The 20,512-nt window shown below is 47.8% G+C and overlaps 2 protein-coding genes across 3 annotated transcripts; one reads left to right on the top strand and one right to left on the bottom strand.

Moving 5' to 3' along the window:
* Positions 1 to 33: 33 nt before the first annotated feature.
* spag16 (sperm associated antigen 16) lies at positions 34 to 2,497 on the bottom strand (the record flags this gene model as incomplete). The annotated part of the gene is made up of 3 exons (XM_080510295.1): positions 34 to 681; positions 1,062 to 1,166; positions 1,526 to 2,497. The coding sequence occupies 3 exons, from the start codon at positions 2,495 to 2,497 to the stop codon at positions 34 to 36; spliced, it is 1,725 nt and encodes a 574-aa protein (XP_080366421.1).
* Positions 2,498 to 2,953: 456 nt separating this feature from the next.
* On the top strand, positions 2,954 to 18,692 carry wdr91 (WD repeat domain 91). Of its 2 annotated transcripts, none has more exons than XM_080509592.1 (18): positions 2,954 to 3,086; positions 4,423 to 4,553; positions 4,811 to 4,990; positions 5,064 to 5,271; positions 5,439 to 5,521; positions 6,159 to 6,268; positions 11,495 to 11,669; positions 12,566 to 12,772; positions 13,432 to 13,625; positions 13,701 to 13,755; positions 15,075 to 15,170; positions 15,365 to 15,459; positions 16,219 to 16,372; positions 16,471 to 16,579; positions 17,757 to 17,869; positions 17,969 to 18,076; positions 18,251 to 18,340; positions 18,456 to 18,692. In XM_080509592.1, the coding sequence occupies exons 2-18, from the start codon at positions 4,431 to 4,433 to the stop codon at positions 18,618 to 18,620; spliced, it is 2,265 nt and encodes a 754-aa protein (XP_080365718.1). In that variant the 5' UTR covers positions 2,954 to 3,086; positions 4,423 to 4,430; the 3' UTR covers positions 18,621 to 18,692. The 2 variants fall into 2 exon arrangements, with proteins under 2 accessions (XP_080365718.1, XP_080365717.1); XM_080509591.1 differs by having other exon boundaries at positions 13,420 to 13,625.
* Positions 18,693 to 20,512: the final 1,820 nt, after the last annotated feature.

Below are 20,512 nucleotides of genomic sequence, written 5' to 3'. Positions count from 1 at the left end.
AATCTCTGAATGCGAGCAATGGGACGTCGCTGCTCAACTCCAAACGTTGATCATCCCGTCGCTCCCGGCTGATACCAGCGACGCCTCCCTGTGGCCGAACGTCGCACTCTGCACGCTGCGCTCATGCCCCGCGAGGCTGCTCGCCGTGCGGGACTCCACCTGGACCAGCCGGATCAAGCCGTCGCCGCTCGCCACGGCCAGCACCTTCCCCGACTGGCTGAAGGACACCTGGTTGCTGGCGGACGGCCCGGCGTCGAAGGACACCAACGTCTGCTCGGGTTTCCTCAGGTCCCACAGTTTGACCACGCCAGCGGAGTCACACGAGGCCAAGACGTCTGCCGCCGGGCCGAGCGTGACGTGGTTGCAAGGGTGCTGGTGTCCAGAGAAGGTGGCGGTGCAGAGCCCCGGCCTGGCGTCCCACAGGGCAACGCTCTGGTCCGCCGAGCCGCTGAGGAGGAGGTCGGAGGAGGGCAGGAAGCAGACGCTGTTGACGGAGGCGGTGTGGCGGCGCAGCGTGAGGCGGCAGCGCCGGCTGGTCAGGTCCCACACTTTGACGGTGGTGTCGGCAGAGCAGGACGCCAGGAGGAGACCGCTGGAGTGGAAGGAGCAGCTCCAGGTGAGCCGGCTGTGGCCGGCGAGCGTGGAACAACAGAGGCCACGGGACAAGTCCCACAGACGAACCTGCAAGAGGGACAAGGACCCGAGTGAAGCAAAACTCAACGGCACAACCAAAGTCATTGTCTCCGAAGGCCGAAGGACGGAGTTCTCGGATTCTGTCGTCCACTGCTGGTCTGTACCAACAAACCAGACGGAATGAACAAGTCATGGCCGTAATCTTCTGGAGGGAGGGTGGAGCAAAGGTCGGTCTTTAGGATCTACTGTGAAGGAATAAACGGGAAGAGATGAAGTATCGGGTGATTTGTATTCTTTGTGGACTGCTTCTGACACTGCCTCATGGTGGTAGTGTTTCAAATGAGGTGACTGCTCCTGGCTTATTTGGCAAAAACCTTTGCATTGGATTGGATGGGGGGGTGGGGGGGGACACGTCTGGACAGACTCACTGTGGCGTCGCCACTGGTTGTTGCAAGTTTGGATCCATCAGGGTGGAAACTGCAGCCAGACAGCCAATCGGAGTGGCCCTCGCCCGTCATCACCAGCTCAGCCACCTGGAAGCACAACATTAACATCATGACGTCACCGGGCATCAGCCAATCAGAACGATTCTTCTCGGTCCTTCGGCAACAATCAACAATCCGACCCCACATTGTTTGCCGCGCTTTCATAACCTTGAAATAAAATGTCGGTTATTTGAGTTATCTCACGTTTGATCACGTCATGTCACATCACAGACCCCCTCATAACTCACTGAACGACACTTCCTGTCATAACTGTGACCTCGCTGAGTTATTTCATGCTTGGCGTCGTATTCCATGTCAGTTTCGATTGGGTCATCTCATTGACGTGTCCTCCATTGCCTCTTGGACGTTCATGTGTTTACCTTGTATGTTTAACTGTGTTTGTTTACCTTCTGTTTACCAGGTGTGTTTACCAGGTGTGTGTGGGCTGGCAGAGCCCACAGCCTCCAGGTGTGGTCGTCACTGGCGGAGGCCAGCAGCGGCTCCTGCGGATGGAGCTGGATGCAGCTGATGGGCAGCTGGTGTCCTCTGATGGAGGCCTGCAGACTGAACGCCGTGGGGCTTTGGCCGGTGTGGGGCTCCTGGTGAGCCAGGCGGGGCCCCTCCACCCTGCTGCCGCACGCGGGGAACTCAGAGGTCTTCTGGTGTCCGCAGGCGGTGGTTTTCACCGAGCTCCCATCGGCACTGTTGACGCTCCTCTTGCTCTTGGTTTGCTGTTCTTTCGGAGTCGTGCTGGCGGTGCTTTGGACTCGGTCCCTCTGTAAGCTGAGGAGCATCTTCTGCCTCAGAGCTGCTTGGTGTTTGTCCTCCAGCTGCCGCAACGCCGGCTCCAAGGACTTGAGGTGTGTCCTCAGCAGTCTGAGCTCCTGGTTCAGCCCGTCTTTGTCCTCGGAGACACGTCGATGCTGCAGTCGATGGAAGTCGGTCTCCCTCTGCGTGGTGAGCAGGCTCTGCCTCGCCGCCAGCACCTCCATCCTCAGCTCCTCCGTCTCCCCGCGGACCGCCTCCAGCTCACGGAGGAGGAGCTGCCGGTGTGTGAGGGCATCGGGGATGAAGGAGACTCCCGGGGTCAGGGATTCTGTGAGGACCTTCTGAGCCGGGCCGTACCACTCCACCTGGAAGCGGCTCAGCGTCCGCTTCAGGCCCGCTCTGCACAGGAAGTTCCTCACCAGGTCATCCACCACCTCGGGGACCGGGGAGACGGTCTGCTGTTGAGGTGGTGCAGGCTTTCTTTTGAAGGTGATGGAGGAGGCAGCCTCCCTAAGTGTCTCCTCAAAGCCCTCCTCCTCCACCTCCTCCTCCTCCTTGAGGGAAAGCACATTCGCCTCCTCAGCTCCTAGTTCTCTGTTCTTTGCTGACATGTCCTCTCCAACGCTTCTGTTTATGTGTTGCTTTGGGAACCGCGGCTTGCGCTGTGTGACGTATTAATTATGCGACAGCGGCGCATGTTTGTGATGTGATCCGTGGCGAGGAGGAAAAACTACAAATTCCCGAAACTGGACAAGAAGAAGCGCGTTTATAACTTCCGGCCCCCTGTGCCTCTGAACGCTGATATAATTAGAAATAAAACCAGAGGAAAAGGCTACCAGGCTATGAGGAAAAAAGTTTCCCTGAACGCTTAAACGTTGTCGCCGCGACTTAAACACTTCCGAGGGTTCAGGTAAAATAGATAGGAGGGACTATTCGGATGTACTCATAGTTCGCAGTGAGAATAATAAAGACGAGGGATAGAAATGTTCATGGCCTCGGCAAGCAGGGGGCGCAGAGGGAGGCCGTCAGTTTGTCACGTGACTGTCACATGACCGTCAGGAGGAAAACAGGAAGTGCGACAGAAGCGCAGAGCCGCTACTCATGAAATAACTTTTTTTTTTAATCATAGTTTTCCCTCAGGAAAAAAAAACGAGGAATTCTCTTTAAAGCTCTTTAATCTGCAGAGCTCTTCATCCCCAGGTGAGTCCAGTCTGCACGTATTGTTTCTCTCTGAACACCGAGCGTCATTCACACCAAGTTCATGTGTTCACAAACGGTGGACGAGTTTCTGATCTATTCTATTTTTCTTTATGCAGTTTGGATGAAGCGCAGTTACATTCACAAAGGAAACGCTTGAAATATGTTTACTGACAATAATAACACGTTTAAAACACGAACCACAACAAACCTCAGTACATCCTCACCATGTCGCTAATGTGTGGATGGTTATAATCATAATAACAGTGACAAAGATCTTTCCGTATAGTATTTCAAATACGGAATTAAAAGAGCATACTTTATAGAAAAAGTCAAATATAGATTATTAATTCTTTCTGCATTCGTCTTTTTAAACTTCATTAGATTATTGACTTGTAGCAATTGCTCCATGTAATCATCTGTGCTTCAGAGAACCATTATATGTAAACCACTGTCTGTGTGCATCTCTGAAATCCACTGGATGGCCATTCTGGGTCGGGAAACATTGGTGTAACCTGTGTGCAGTGTGAGTTAGTGTGTACAGTGTGTGTGCAGTGTGTGTGCAGTGTGAGTTAGTGTGTACAGTGTGTGTACAGTGTGTGTGCAGTGTGAGTTAGTGTGTACAGTGTGTGTGCAGTGTGTGTGCAGTGTGAGTTAGTGTGTACAGTGTGTGTGCAGGGTGAGTTAGTGTGTACAGTGTGTGTGCAGGGTGAGTTAGTGTGTACAGTGTGTGTGCAGTGTGAGTTAGTGTGTACAGTGTGTGTGCAGTGTGTGTGCAGGGTGAGTTAGTGTGTACAGTGTGTGCAGTGTGTGTGCAGGGTGAGTTAGTGTGTACAGTGTGTGTGCAGGGTGAGTTAGTGTGTACAGTGTGTGTGCAGTGTGTGTGCAGGGTGAGTTAGTGTGTACAGTGTGTGTGCAGTGTGTGTGCAGGGTGAGTTAGTGTGTGCAGTGTGTGTGCAGGGTGAGTTAGTGTGTACAGTGTGTGCAGTGTGTGTGCAGGGTGAGTTAGTGTGTACAGTGTGTGCAGTGTGTGTGCAGGGTGAGTTAGTGTGTACAGTGTGTGCAGTGTGTGTGCAGGGTGAGTTAGTGTGTACAGTGTGTGTGCAGGGTGAGTTAGTGTGTGCAGTGTGTGTGCAGGGTGAGTTAGTGTGTACAGTGTGTGTACAGTGTGTGTGCAGTGTGTGTGCAGGGTGAGTTAGTGTGTACAGTGTGTGTGCAGGGTGAGTTAGTGTGTGCAGTGTGTGTGCAGTGTGTGTGCAGGGTGAGTTAGTGTGTACAGTGTGTGTGCAGTGTGAATTCCTGGACTGTGTGAGTTAGTGTGTGTTCCCTGGCTCCTCAGAGGCGACCATGGGCTCTGCGGTGGAGAGGACAGATGAACACGTGAGGGAGTATCTGATCTACCGGGGCTTCACCTGCACGCTGAAGCACCTGGACAGCGAGATCAAAGCCGACAAGGAGAAAGGATTCAGGGTGAGAAACGTCTCCTCTCTCAACACAGGCTGTGCGGCGGGATTGACACGCGAGACGTTGATGCAGAGAGTCACATGAAATCACATTAACACATTACACAGTTAATACTACTGCTGAAGTCTTTGTGCTTCCAGATGACACTGTCTGGTTTCATGTCTGATTCTGAAATTAGAAATAGAAGTTAGGATTATGTTCACAGCCCCGCTTTGGCCGAAGGACCAGGCGTTTGAGAAGTCAGGGAGTCCCTGTGCTTGCAGGTGGATAAAATCATCGATCAGCTGCAGCAGTTGGTGCAGAGCTTCGACCTGCTGGGCCTGAAGGAGTACTGGCTGTACCTGGACAGGCGTCTGTTCTGCAGACTGGAGGACATCTACAGGTCCACGGTCAACAAGCTGAGAACCAGCCTGTACAGATACTACGTCATCAGCTCCATCCAGGTAACAGACACACACACACACACCACGAGTGGGCGAGGAGGAGGTGTGACAGCTGCGACCGTCGTCCTTCCAGAGAGGAAACCTGGAGAAGTCGCAGGAGTTCTTCCAGAGGCAGGCGCTGGAGCTGCAAGGTCAAGCCGAGTGGCGCGATTGGTTCATCCTGCCCTTTATCCCCGCCCCCGAGCAGAACCCCGCCTTCGCGCCTTACTTCTCCCGCCAGTGGGCCGACACCTTCCTGGTTTCACTCCACAACTTCCTGTCGGTGCTGTTCCAGTGTATGCATATCCTTCAGCTCGGTCCGTCGCCCTCGGCGGGTCTTGCAGCGCTCTGGAAATATGTCTTCCGACACGTGGCGAAGTCCGGACGGAACACGGTCCACAGTGCTGTCTCACGTGTGCTTCCTGGTTTCACTGGTTTCACTGGTTTTCAGTCTTTAACGGTGTCCCACCTCAGCCCGTCCTCCTGAGCTTTGACGCCGAGGTCCAGAAGATGACCGGAATCGCCGAGGAGAACGAACAACTGCGTCAGCTGGTGAGAGGAAAACTGGCAGACCTCATGTGACGGAACCTTAAAAAAAAACAACTGTTCCACAGCAGGAGAATTTAAAAAAAAAAAAAAAAAGTTCCTTAATAGGAAGAAACCTGTAGAAGCAGACTCAGAACTGACATTTTCCTACTTTCCCAGTCCACAATGTAGAGATATAATATAGCAGAATGAGCCTCATGTGGCAGCTCTCCTCAGTCTGCAACGTCTTATCAACAGTCTCACAGGTAACCTGGACACCAGGTGTGAGTTGAAATGGTTCAAACACCTATTACCGAGTTTATTTAAAAAATAAAACTCTCTGGGGAATGTGCTGTCTAATTAAACTCTTAAGTTTTCTCAGCCTGCCATACTTCCATATCCTCCTCCGTGATGCATTCAGTCCCTGTCCAAACTCCTGCTAGTGAGGAAGACTGTCTAAAGACATGATGATGAAAGTGTGTGTGTGTGTGTGTGTGTGTGTGTGTGTGTGTGTGTGTGTGTGTGTGTGTGTGTGTGTGTGTGTGTGTGTGTGTGTGTGTGTGTGTGTGTGTGTGTGTGTGTGTGTGTGTGTGTGTGTGTGTGTGCGTGCGTGCGTGCGTGCGTGCGTGCGTGCGTGCGTGCGTGCGTGCGTGCGTGTGTGTAGCTCTTTGCCCTGCAGACTGACAGTCGGGATCAGAGGGGAGGGGAAGCGATGGTTCACCACAAGCTGCCGCTCTACGTTCAGAACATGGACCGGCTGGGAGACACTGAGCTGTGAGACTCTAACATCTCTTTATCCGTCACTGACTCACACGATTGAGGCGTTTTTATGTCACCAAACAGTCGACTTCTGGCTGCTTTTACCTAAAAGACCTCAGCCTCTCTGCGGCCTCATTGAGCTGCAGGTTTATAAAACAACATGTTGAGTTTCGGTGGAATATATCTGCAAGCACAAGTTCACAACATGACATGTACTAAAACATTTCCAATGGGTTGTGAGTTGCAGAAAACATTCGAAAGGTCTTTAAACTAGTGATCAGAGCAGGTTTGTATTTGTTTGCTTATTGATGTTTTACCTCAAAGAGGAGGAAAGTGAGCACAACTGTCCCCATCGTCAGCGTTCCTCTCGTTTCACCTGCTGACAAGATTATCTGCTCCGGACCTGGAGCAGATAATCTTTATATTAACCTGCACCAACCACGTGAAGTCAACACTTTATATTAACCTGTATGAATCACTACAATGAGCTAAAAGACCTGTTTCACTTCACTTATTGAAGCTTTCGAGGCTTCAGGAAGTTTCTGGAAGATGTTGAGTCTGAACACGCGGTGCAGGGACGATGCTAACTGCTAAATGCTAAGTGAGCAAAGAGCCTCAAAAGTTCAGACGTTTAAAAGCTGAAAAGTCAAGGTTCAATTTAAAAGCTTCAAATTGATCTGAACACACACACTATTGTTTCAGGTTCAAATGTGGAGCTCCTAGTGGCTGAATCTGGACTGTTTGAGTGACCAGGATCCTCCTTAATGCTCAACTGACTTTGTAGTTCAGTCCTCTGAAGCAGTGTTTTTCAACCTTTCTTGAGCCATGGCACACTTTTTTCTTCTCGAGGCAAATCTAGAGGCACACCAAAAATGTTAAGATTTTAAACTCTGTAGCCTCTATTAACAATATAAAGTCATTCTCATCAAAGTTTTATCATCAGGAATCAAGTAAATACAGAAAAAATAGTATTTCCCAATTTCTTTTTTAAATTTTGAGTCCCTCAGTGTGAAACCTGGACCTGATGGATGAAGATCTGAGATCCTGGTTCACATTCTTCCTTTTCAAAAACTTCTCCATCACTGTCACTGACACAGTACTTTGATACAAGATGGTAGCAGGAGGTGGAGATTAACCACACTGACGTCTGTCAGTTTCGATTTCACCGGCAAAGTTCTGTGCTGCCCTCTAGTGGCGAAGAGTATTTATACATGATTACTCTGCAACACACTGCTCTCACAGCTGACAACGGCTGAGAGCAAATGAAATTGGATAATTTCCCACGGCTCACCTGACTAGATCTCACAGAAACACCAGTGTGCCGCGGCACAGTGGTTGAAAAACACTGGTCTGAAGTCCAAACACAAGCGTGTGGCTCAGTGTGAAGTTTACTCTTGTTTCTCTGTGGTTTAAAAGTCTTGTTAAAGAAATATTTATATTGAAATGGAGCAGCGCTCCTTTTTAAAGCACAGCGAGTCGAAGTGTGACGTCAGCTGACCTTTATTTAAATGTTTTCAGAGAGATGAGTGGCTCAAGACTGGAATCTGACTTATTGTTCACAGCTATTGAAGCACTGTTTAACCTTTTAACGTGATTGTATTTATATCGCAACGTTGTTCTCCAAGAATTGTTTGCATTTAAAATCGAACTGAGCCACGGTGTGTATCTATCAAACTTTATTTAAACGGCCTCTCACTAGCTTATTGTGGCGGTATTGATGTTGTTGCAGTATTTCACTGTGTGCTGTGATGCAGTCTGATGTTGCCGAATAAACAATTCACCTGATGAATTGTTTCTTGTCAGTACGACCCTTTTTTTTTTTTTTTAATGACTTAAACATCACGTTTCAATACATGGGCTCGCCCATCAGAGTTCTAAACTTTAGACCAGTGGGCAGGTGCCTGTTATTCATGCGTTGGTTTCATTACTGTGTTATATTTTCAAATGTGCAAAAAAAATAAAATCTGCTAATCTGTATTGATTCCAAAACAATGGCTAAAAATACAGAGAAATCACCAGATATTAGTCGAGCAGCTACAGAAGTTGTCCTTTTTACATATAGCTTTTGTCTGCTATGGTGTCTGTGCCCTGAGCTCAGACTCACAGGCTCGCTCGGTCTGGCTGCACATTCCTCTGCGGCCTTGAGCCTCAGTCGTCACACCGTCGGCAGGCAATTGGGCAGCCCTCGTTTCTGATTGGCCACTTTAAACGTCGCTGCTTCCCGGTCAGAGGTACAGTAGAGGCTATCATGGCTGAGCAAGTAAGTCTGACATAGTTATCTCTCAGATTTCATTTGATTTTATACTGGGACCAATGTGTGGAGCTTTGTTTTTACTGTACAAGTGAAACTGATGTCCGGTCAACACCTAATTCTCCTTAATCTGGGTGGTTCACACAAACGTAGTATTAAATCCCTATTCATTAGTTCTATTAATAGTCTGTCATTAATTATATTGCCAGGCAACAGTGACGTTAAAAGTGACCAATCAGAGAGGAGGGGGCGGATTATGAGGCTGTCTATGCAATGCCCGCCCTCAAAGTGCCAAAAGTCTACATCACGGCGTGCAGAGAGGTCACAGAGGTCACAGCGAGCGCACAGACGGAGGCAGGCTGCACCCACACAGTGGTCTTCACTGTGCACGGGGGAGTTTTGGCACCGAATTGACGCCATAGTCCTCCATCACTGAGACGGTTCCAGTGACAGTCACAGTATAAAGACATGGCCACTTACATTGAATGTGGTGTAGTTTGTTTTTTTTAAAGGGGACACGTTACTTATCACTCATGACACCGTCACTGCTACAGCTTTTTATAAAAGTTTGTTGAGGCTAAACCTATCGTTTCCTTGTCTACAACCTGCCAACGCAACGGTCGCGTACGCTCAAACACTCTGGGACGCGGCGCCATCACGACTGAGACTCAGAGCAGCAGCTGTAATGAAAGAGCCTGTGAGCCTGAGCTCAGGGCACAGAAACCCTGAAGTTTATCAAGTCACGTGTAAACAGTCACAGTTGTAGGTATTGACACATCTTTTTACACGTACACATTTTGAATTTTATTTTTTTTTATTTTTTTTAACACATTTATAAACCTATTTATAGACAGACAACTTTTTGCGGATTCTGCTTCGCTTTGACAAATTCTTTTACACGTTGACAAATCCCACTTCGGGCCGACAGACTGAGATGCGGACAGACAACTCTCCATACGCATTGACGGCTACAATAATCACCACCATAGTCTCAATAAAAAAATCATAAAAAGACCTTCCTGCAGTTGGATTGAAGTGTGAACACGGTGCAGAGCAGAGCAGCTGGAGATGGAGCAACTCGGTTTCAAGTCCTGCCGCCGGTTTTGCCTCCTTTAATCCTCACTTCATACAAAAAGCACCAGAAGTGATCTCAACCAATCCAAGAAGTCCAAATAGGCCCAGTGTTCGTCTGTCCATCCTCTGTACTACTTTATCCAGTTAATTCTGGTTTAACTCGGTGAAGACGGGCTCTCACAGTAAATCCACGCTCGGGTGTGTTCCAAGTATGACTCAAATTGAGTAAAAGTCGCACAAAGTCCTCACTTGTCTGACTTTATTGGTACATTCAGACCTATTAAAAAAAAAAAAAAAAAAACATTCTTTAGCCTTAAATCAAAATTTTTCTATTTCGCAGTAGAAGACAAAGCTGAACCTTGTTTCAGGTGGGTCAGCCTGAGGTTAGCAGCTGAGTCCACAAGTCCTGACCTTCAGTCTCAGGCTGGAGCCGCTTCATGTGGACGAGAAAACAAAAAAAAAAACGTTTACGATTTGATGATTCTGCATCTCAGTAATCGTAGATCATTTTTTTAATCAGGTCAGGAGATATAGAAAAGAGTGTTGTTGTGACCTTGGAAGCCTGAAGCCTTGACGTACGTGTCCAGTACAGTTTATACGTAGTTTAGACATCTCTGTCTCTGTCAAGGTCTTTAATTCAAGCTCTGTTCGTTAAACAGTTTCTAGTAAGGAGGGACGAAAGCACCACTATAAGGAGAGAAGCGTTGAAGTGACGTTCAGAACAGAGCCTGTTGCAACCATTTATATGCATTCTGAACAATGTGTTATTAAAACCAGAGGAGTTTAGCACAACTCTTCCAGCAAAGGTCCTGTTAGAGGCATAATTTAAATTCTAATATAGCATGTTTGTATTCAGAAGCATGTGGATTAGTATCGTTTAGAAAGACACAAACCTGAATAAGAGAGTGCGCTTTTACTTTGAAATATATGCCAGTTTGTCTGGTGGGATTCACACATTAACACAAGATCTGTGAAGGAAATTTCATCTGAAGTTTGAGACTGGAAGAGTTAGTTTTTCCTGGTTTATGTCTCTTGTTCATGGTTCCACCAAACACATAATGTGAAAGAGGAAGACGGTGCTTCTGAGCGCCGTGAAGCCATGAAACTGGTTCGATAACCTTCACAAAGCAAACGCCTGATTCCCGTGATCACGTCCTCTCCGATGAGGAGCTCCTCGGCAGGATCAGGTCTCCTGTAGGAGGTAAAGACCCGAAACTCACGGCACAGGGACCCACGAAGACCTAACCCCCCCCCCCCCCAAGATTCACACAGTCTGACTCAACATGTCAGATTAATTTAAACTTCCTCCTCTCGTCACGTGTACCAATATAGAAATTGCTTAATGGCTGTCACGTATCCATGGTCGTGTTTGTTTCGAATGTTATTTCAACATGTTGCTGTGACTTCTTTGACTTTACTTCCTCAGTGGTTTGAGCTCGTTGTAAAATATAGAACAAAACTGTTTCCTCTGAAGCAACAGGCAGCTGTTTAGAGAATTTATCAACATGAACACAGTATTTAGTTTTTGCTCTGATATAATAAAGTCTGACAAGCGCTCAAAACTTGATTTAAAATTGTGCATTCGAAGGAAATTGAGTTTTATTTACACCTAAAACTACTGTAACAGCATTCTGTTGTTAGACAGTGACCTCTAGTGGTCCCAGATGGTATGTGCAGCTGTATTTTAATATATAAGTCACATGAGGAGCCAAACAACAAAAAGAAAGTGTGACTTGTAATAAAAAAATTTTTGTACCTCATTTTTTACACATTTATTGTAGTAAAAGAGAAACATTAAAGTACCTCAAGTTGAATTAAAACGAGGTAAGACTTTAAAAAAAAATTAAAAAAAATTGGAATAATTGACACTGTGCCGTTGGTCAGGTTGTCACTTCGTCTTCTTCTGTCCCCCACAGGGACTTGGTGTCCAGCCAGCGGGCCGTCAGCGTCTCCACCACTCCTTCCAGGAACTTCTTCTCCACATTCCTCCCGCAGGGCCGACGCGCCCCCCCCGGCAAGCCGGCCCTCGTCCCCCCGGGGTCGTCCCCGAGCCAGGCGGCCGTCGGCAGGAAGGACACGTCCTCCACCCAGGTGAGAGGGATCGGTGGTCCTCCGAGGCGGACGCTTTCCTTTTACGCCCGGTGACGCAGCATTTTGTGTCGGTTTGCCAATTTACTCACGGAAATATAGGCTCGTGGCATAAAAGTCTAAAATGCTGTTACACTGATGACGAGGAATGTCTGTGTACGTCTGACTCACTGACGTTGGAGGGGAAAAAAGTGTGTGAAACTTCAAGAAGCCTAATTCTGACTTCCTGGGCAAACAAATCGGATGCAAAGAGGAAAGAGTTTAAAAAAAAAAAAAATGAAATCCCAGTGTTCTTGAGCATCCGCAGTATCGGACGGGAGCGAATTATACTCTGGACTCCACAACATTTCTATTAATTTATTAATGTCCTCAAATAAAAGACGCGTCTGTGGAGGAGGAGCAGAATCTGCTCAGACTGAACTGAACATAAACGCCTGGATTCAGCTTCAAAATGTTTTTTTTTTATGGGGTAGCAGAGCTCGTTTAGTAGAGCGGTCGTCTCCCAATCGGAAGGTTGCAGGTTTGATTCCCATCTCTGCCTGCTTTCATACCGAAGTGTCCTTGAGCAAGACACTGAACCCCCCCAAACTGCTCCCGTTGGAGTGACGGCGTCTTGCACGGCTGCAGCCTCCAATGGCGTGTGAATGTGATGAGCTGTGTAAAGCGCTTTGGGGCTGCCCACACAGCTATATAAGCTATATAAGTGAAATCCATTTACCATTTTATTTCTTTATTTTTAAATTGTGTAAAAAAAAAATGGAGGAAGAGGGTGAAAAAAAAAAAAGGCTGTAAAGAAAAAGTAAATCCTCCAAAAGGAGCGAGACACGACGTCACGCCTTCAGCACTTCGTCCCATATCTGTTCTCGACGGTCAGTATTTTCTGTGTCTGTTTGATTCAGCCTGCCAAGGCCAAAGAGACGCTGCAACCCAAAGACTCCCGAGCCGCCAGCGGCCAGACGTCCGGCGGCCAGACGTCCGGCGTCCAGACGTCCAGCGGAGACGCTTCCAGTTTCCAAACTCAGCAGCCCTCCAACCAGAACCCCCGACACAGGAGGAACCAGGACCACGAGAAGGAGAGGAAGGAGCTGTTCTTCAAACCTCCACTGGTACCCCGCGGTCACTCCGTCACTCTGTCACTCCATCACCCAGTCACTCCGTCACTCTGTCACATCACTTCAGATTTTCTCTCCAGAAGAGGCCTTGTTCCTGTCCTTATTTTGTTTTTGTTCCATTGTTTGTCATCAAAAGCTTGTTTGGGACCATAATGTGAATTCTGAAGAAGGATTTTATTTAGTTGCATCACCGTCCTTACAGAGGAGGTGGAGTTGAACTGAGACTATTCACGGTAAACTTGGGGATCATTTTCAGTAACTGTAGCTGTAAACGTGCTGCCTAGTGAACCTGCTTCAGTCACGCCACAGCGAAACACTGAGTTGGATTAAAGTTGGCGTCACTATCTGGTAGAAACGCGAAGCTGTACCTCCACTTGCCTGATTTTTTTTTTTTTAAATAGCTAAATGTTTCATTTGAGTTTCACTACAAACTGAAAGAGTTCAGGATGTTTTCCAACGTCCAGATTTGTTCACTCGGACCGAGTCAGAGCACAGTTTGAGGGAAAGAGAGTCTCTTGAAGAGGCGAAGAAATGTTTATTGTGGCTGCAGTCAGTCGTTTAGTTTGCTGTTGTTTTTTAATGTGAAATAACGACGCGAAGCTCCACGTTTGTCCAGCGGAATCGGAGTTTGATCTGAGCAGGTCTCCCCTCAGACTCCGGAGAGGAGGGCGGGGGAGGCGGGGGAGGGCGAGCCTCCCCCCGAGACGTCCGGCGAAGCCGCGGAGGCCTCGTGCGGCAGGAGCGGCGGCGGCGCAGCAGAGGGGGGAGCGCTGTGTGCAGAACAGCCCTTCATCAAGCTGAGCCAGGAGGAGTATGGAGAGCATCACTCCTCCATCATGCACTGCAGGTCAGCACCTCACTCCACCCGCTCACCACCCACTCACCCAGCTGAAGCTTCACTGCCGCTCCGTGTCGCCTGCAGGGTGGACTGCTCCGGGCGGAGGGTCGCCAGCCTGGACGTAGACGGAGTCATCAAGGTCAGTGTGTGTCTGTTCCTTCTCCCAACTCTCAAAGACAAACCAGTGGAGGACAAATCACAACAAATTCAGACTCATAGAAGATAAGAAATCGCACAAAATCCAGTTTTAAAAGTTCTGAAATTCCAAAAGCGTGTCGACGTTAATTATATATAAAACTAGAAAATTCCCGCAGGAAATTTTAGTGTGCCTGCCACCTGCTGTACTCGTGAGCCCGGGACGATGTTCCGTCTCCGCGTGAGGACTTGAGACAAATGTCTCAACTTTTGGGTGTGAGGGGGAAAATGTCTCCTCATAATACATTGGAGCGGATGGAAGAAAATCCTGCGCTTGCTGTCAATTAAGCCCCGTGGAGGGAGAACCGTGTCTCTCTGAGACAAAAGTGTTCCCTTGTGAGAAGCACAAGGCCTGTAGCTGCAGTTTGATGTATAATATGTTGAGAAAGACGAAGAAATGTGGCCGTGGCGACGAGAGAAAAATGTTTTTTTTTTGTAATCCGGCAGCTTTTCCCCACTCTAAAATTTCCAATACACACCCATGTTAAACTCGAAAAACGGGGGGAAACTTTATGACATTTGAAGGCTCACAGTTTAAAATTGGTGAAAGTTTGAAAAAATGGACATATCTGAATAGAGGACAAGTGCGCCAACTTTTAAAGAGTGAAATGGAGTCTCTAGCTGAAGATTTGGCGACGTGATGTGGCGTGGAAAAAGTGAGACTTTTTTCAAGTTTTTTCTCAGCTCCCATTCAAAGCGGATGGGAAATTCTTCCCAGTTTTGTACGTTTTGTTCGGAAACCGTTTGCGATATCGCTTATCAGTATAGAAGCACACCATTCCCGATAATTCCGCAGGTAATGATATGCTTTTCGTGTATGTACTCCAAACAGTAACGGACTAGTTAGTCGCCGAAGTTTTGCAGCAGAGGAAGAATAGGAAAACTGCGTTTTCCTGGGATAGTAATATTTGTTTATTACATTATTATAAATAATATTTGCAACAGCCACATTCCCTTCACATTTTTTTTATTTGTTTATGAGAAATATCGAAATAGTTTAAATGAAGCCTTAATGTTGTTCGAGCACAATTAGGAAGAAGATGGTTCTGCGGGGAGAGATTGAGGAAGAGGATGGACGGGGACATGAATTAACGCTCACTCGATGACGAAGAGCGGACTGCTCTTATGGCAGCGGAACAATCAAACCTCTTCAGATCTTCAATACTTGCCCTTCAAGATTTTTCACTGAACAATCATCAACACAGAATTACAGCCTTCTTCCCTCCTCCACTTCCTGCTCTTCATCCTCCTCCTCCTCCTCAGGTGTGGTCCTTCAACCCTATCATGCAGACCAAAGCCACCATCATGTCCAAGTCTCCTCTTCTCTCTCTGGAATGGGCCACAAAACCCGACCGGCTGGTACGACGACACGGGAAACTTCTGGCAGCTTCTCTGATGTCCTGACACTGAGGGACTGAACTGTGTGTGTGTGTGTGTGTGTGTGTGTGTGTGTGTGTGTGTGTGTGTGTGTGTGTGTGTGTGTGTGTGTGTGTGTGTGTGTGTGTGTGTGTGTGTGTGTGTGTGTGTGTGTGTGTGTGTGCGTGTGTCCTCAGTTGTTACTGGGCAGTGGCGTTGGCACAGTGCGACTCTACGACACAGACGCCAAGAAGAATCTGTATGAGATGAACATTGATGAAACTCATCCACGGTAACATGGCGTTGTGTGTTTGTGTGTGTGTGTGTGTGTGTGTGTGTGTGTGTGTGTGTGTGTGTGTGTGTGTGTGTGTGTGTGTGTGTGTGTGTGTGTGTGTGTGTGTGTGTGTGTGTGTGTGTGTGTGTGTGTGTGTGTGTGTGTGTGTGTGTGTGTGTGTGTGATTTCAATGTAATGTGAGTGTGATGTGATTCCATGTTGTCTGTCACTCAGTCAACTTACTACAGTTATATCACAGTTTGAGTTAACTCATCGTAGAAAAATAGCGATTTTACAATTTGTTAAAATGACTAAATCCAAATCTTTATAAAGACACTTAAAAAAGGGTACAAAGCAAAACAGTTCAAATAGACCAAAAAAGAAGCTTGAAGTTGTAGTTGTGAAGCTTCATGAAACCAACACAACCTGCATATCTTCATCAAGTCGCTATCTTATTTTGAAGGTTGAACATGTTTTGTGGCTCCCGACGAATTTTATTTGGTGGAAAATGTAAACGTGCATAATTCCCAGAAAGCAGTTGACAGTGGACGGCGTCTATTTGAAACTCATCAAACTGAACTCTGACGACGTATGAGAGCAGCACAGCCACGTTCTTAAACTTGTTCCCGTTCAGTTGTGAAGACGTTTTCACTCTTAAAAAAAAAAAAAGAAAAAAAGCCGCAGGTCGTTCTGTTATTGTGCTGGATGTCGGGGCCGATTGAGGAGGACGTGTGAGCTCCTCCGGCCACCTCTGATCAGACTGTCCTCTGCTGCCAGCATCCTGTCTCTGGCCTGCAGCCCGAGCGGCTCGTCCTTCGTGTGTTCGGCCGCGGCTCTCGGCCGATCCGGGAGTGCCGACTCGGCTCCCCGGCTGCCCATTCCCGTGTCGGGCCAGCTGCTGCTGTGGGACACCAAGACGGTCAAACAGCAGGTGGAGGCTCTGTCGTTTTCACTGCACGTGTCATCGTTTCTTTTTTTTTGATAAGACCCAGTCCTTTGTAGGATGAACCGGTTGTGTCTGTCTTTCAGCTCCAGTTCTCGTTGGAGCCTGAACCAGTAGCCATCAACTGCACCGCCTTCAACCACAATGGGAACCTGCTGGTGACGGGAGCTGCAGACGGAGTCATCCGGCTGTTCGGTCCGTCTGCACACACACACACACACACACACACACACACACACACACACACACACACACACACACACGTCATCCTACGGTCGCTCAAACTGCTTTTTCTACGTTGAATGTTTTCCCAGTCATGTTTATTTGACTGAGACGAAAATATCTCCTTGTGCCACTTTCATTATCGACCGTCACTTATTTTCTTCACTTCTTGATTCGTTTGTACGCGACGTCAGTACGTGACGACAACAAGCAGTGTGCACGAGGAGGCGTGTGTAAACAACAACGGGGAGGGTTTATACGACCTTGTAGCGCCTCCTTATGGGGCCGTACAGGATGTGCTGGAGGGGTTAACAGAAATGGCTACGGTTTATGTACTTTTGGTATTATCCACAGCTTTTGTCAGCGGAAACACATAAAAATCTGTACCGCCAAGCACATGAAGTTTGTGTTGTGTGACCAGAGTTTCTCTACGATCCTAAGCCAGTTCCAAAGTGTTGGAAAGAAAACTAACTTCCACAAAAAAAAAAAAGTCTGCAATTCATCCTCTGGGCCCGTTCACACAACACTTTCACGTGAAAATGCGAAACCTCTGTTGCGTGATGGGTGTCTGTTTACATGACGACGGTGCTCGGAGCCACTGAAAACGTTTTGAAAACTCTGACGTCGTCGTGTGGACGGCCAAAAACAACACTTTCTGGAAACGCTCAGGCTCCGTCCCGGGGAAACGCTGCTCACGGCCGCGGGGAATAGTTCTGCACGTGCTCAGTAGAAGGTGTCATGACCCCCAGTCCGTAGTCCGTAGTTTTATCGTTCACAGTCCCTGTTACCACAACCCATTACAAAAACAACCAGCAGTACCCACTAGTGGCCCAACATGAAAACGACATAGTTTTTAGAACATTGTTGTGTAAACGGCCAATTTTTCAGAAACTAAAGCACAAAAATGCAACGTTTTCAATTAAAACGTTGTCGTGTACCTTAGTTTATTTATCCTACTTGAACACAAGGATCAGTCACAGGTGAGTTCTGAGCCGATTCCTGCTGAGGTAGGAACTCCTCAGCAGCTCTGACCACATCCTGATACCCTCTTAGAAGTTGTGTTGAGGGCAGTCGAGTGTGTTCTGCTGGTTTCTATCCACTTCCCCCTCAACTCTATGTGTGTGTGTGTGTGTGTGTGTGTGTGTTGTAGATATGCAGCGGTACGAGAGTGCGATGAGCTGGAGAGCTCACGATGGAGAAGTGTACAGTGTGGAGTTCAGCTACGATGAAAACACCGTGTTCAGCATCGGAGAGGACGGCAAGGTGCGTTCCAGGCCAACGAAAAAGACACGTGCGGTGAACCCCCTTGCGTGAACTACCGTGTGTGTGTGTGTGTGTGTGTGTGTGTGTGTGTGTGTGTAGTTCATCCAGTGGAACATCCACCGCTGTGGGGTGAAGCAGTCGGAGCAGGTGTTACCTCAGGATGCCACGGGTCCCTTCGTCCTGTCGGGTTACAGCGGGTACAAACAGGTCAGAGCTGTTAAGACGTCTGAAAGGAAAAATCTTCAAAAGTTGTCTCCTCACAGCTCTCATCGTGACAGGAAACGAAGTCCGGCACGATGTTGAAATCGCATCTCCAGAAGTCCCGCTGAGGGTATAAATTCATGTTCCAGCCTATGGATGCTCTGATGCTCTGTTGTTCAGGTCCAGGTTCCTCGAGGTCGCCTCCTGGCCTTCGACTCTGAGGGGCAGCACGTCCTGACCTGCTCCAGCTCCGGGGGGCTCATATACAGGGTACCTGCATCCCCCCTTCCTCCCTCCGCCGGCTGAACTCCGAAGTGTTTCGTTTCCCGCGATAACGTGGTGTTAATCGAAGCCGTCCTCTGCGTTCTGCTCCCGCTCTTGTCAGCTGACCAGCGGGGAGCCGGCTCTGGACCGCGTGCTGTCGCTGGGCGGGCACAAGGCGCCGGTGGTGACGGTGGATTGGTGCTCGGCGGTGGACTGCGGCACCTGTCTGACCGCCTCCATGGACGGGAAGATCAAGCTGAGCACGCTGCTGGCACAGAAGTCCTGACGGAGGAGCCCAGGCCTCAGACCAGCACACAGTCGAGACTCGGCAGGCCGGCGTGATTTCACAATGATCATTAAAAACAACTGTGAAAGGTACAACTTGAGGGCTGCTCTCTTCTTTACCGCTGACGTAAGTGAACATTTTAACCCTCCAGGAGGAACAACACCGTCACATGACCTCCCATGAAGAATCATATTCATGCGGTTTAAGCCGGTGATGCGACTGAACCGTCAGTCCTCGGCTCTCCACACGACCAACAGATTCAGACTGCACTACCAGAAGTATCCACAGGGGGCGGTGCTGGGATCACAGGTTTAGAAAGAGTAGAGTAGAGCTTTATTCCTCCCCAAGGGGGGGAAACACAACTTACAACAGCTCAAGGTAAAAGGTGCAGAACTTATCAAATTAAGGAATTAAAATATGTAAACATATGTAAATATCTAAACAAGAGCAAAAAAGAGCACAAAAAATCGAATATATAAAAATTTTAAAAGAAAACAATCCAGTAAAAAAGAAAAATCCTCTAAAAATAGAGTAAACTGCCAGGATTGATATACACACAGTGTAGATAGGTAAAAGAGATGTAGTCAGTGCAGGTGTAAACGGTACATGTAGGACATTTACAGTGCGTGGTTAAATATCCTAACAGATGTTGGGATGAATGACTTCCGGTAGCGTTCTGTTGAAAGATGGTCTTTGGGTGCGTCCAAATAGTCCCTCCTATCTTCTTTCCTACCAACTTTTCCTGAACCCCTGGAAGCGTTTTCAGTGTCGGCCATAATAAAGAAGCATTCAAATTCTCTATAAGCCAAGGAAAGGAGGCTCAACACTTCCTTATAACCTCCTTAGGAAGCACCGATGCTTCCTTTACCAAAGGAGACGAGATCGTGCTCGTTTTTTTCCACCACGGCAGACGTCACTTGTGCGTGCCTCTTTACTTCCAGAGAACGTCCTCGGGGAGCCAGAAGGAAGGTTCTTTTGGACATCTCGCCTGGACATTGCGTGGATGTCTTGAGGTCATGTGATCCTTTAATGAGGGGAAAAATAAATAAATTGTGACTCCGCCAGGAATTAAACACAAACCTCCTGTGGGACTGAATCATGTCTCAACCAAAACAGTCTGGCTGCAGGGATTCAAGTCCACATTTAACGTGAGCAAAATAACCTCTGAAATACTTAAACATGCCGTTTCCGTGGAGACGGACACTGTTTTCAGAAGGTTGCCATGTAAATAAGCAACATTACTGGCACAAAATGCAAGAACTGTGTTTTCGTTTGGAATGTTGTGCGAGTGGGGCCACAATGCTCACGGAGGTACTGATGCCAAAGCAGGGCGGGGCTGGGAATGATCCAAGACGAGACAGAAGTATAGGAGGCAACAGGAACGACGCTCACTACAAGGTGTGAAGAGCTGCGGGAGTCCAGCATTGAACCAGGGTTCCTCTGGATGTGACTGTGTGGACTGAACCTCCTCCTCCTCTTGTGCTGATCTTTTTTTGTGGGGTCCCACAGGGGTCTAATTTGGGTCTCATTGTGTTTTTTGTTTACGTGCTGAGATCTTGCGCCGTCTCAATATTAACTCCCACTTTTATGCAGACGACACACCGTTCTATTGTCCCATAAAGCCTTGCTCTCCACACACTTCTATTCTGCCCTGCCTCGTCAAAATCACAAACTAGATGCCCACAATTGAATTGATTAAATATATGGTTTGAATTCCATGCAAAAAACAATAAGAGGTTTTTTTGGTGGAGATTTATAAAGTAAGCAATGTTTTTCACCCTGTGTTTTAATCACGAAGAACCCAAACAATAAATTCTTCCACTCCCCAAAATTTTCCGAAACAAAATCACACATTTGTTTTTGCCAGGGACGCTTCAGACCTGGGCAAAATC

Source organism: Blennius ocellaris (genome assembly GCF_963422515.1).
Source record: "Blennius ocellaris genome assembly, chromosome: 15".
Lineage (NCBI taxonomy): Eukaryota > Metazoa > Chordata > Actinopteri > Blenniiformes > Blenniidae > Blennius > Blennius ocellaris.
Note: the sequence above shows the minus strand (reverse complement) of the source record. Positions and strands in the feature narration are given on the sequence as shown.

Bases quoted from the DNA above. Each gene is read 5' to 3' on its own strand.
- wdr91 (XM_080509591.1), top strand. From the start codon at position 4,431: ATGGGCTCTGCGGTGGAGAGGACAGATGAACACGTGAGGGAGTATCTG. The intron at 13,756-15,074 runs GTCAGTGTGTGT...CCTCCTCCTCAG, and splicing joins ACGTAGACGGAGTCATCAAG to GTGTGGTCCTTCAACCCTAT. The intron at 17,870-17,968 runs GTGCGTTCCAGG...GTGTGTGTGTAG, and splicing joins GCATCGGAGAGGACGGCAAG to TTCATCCAGTGGAACATCCA.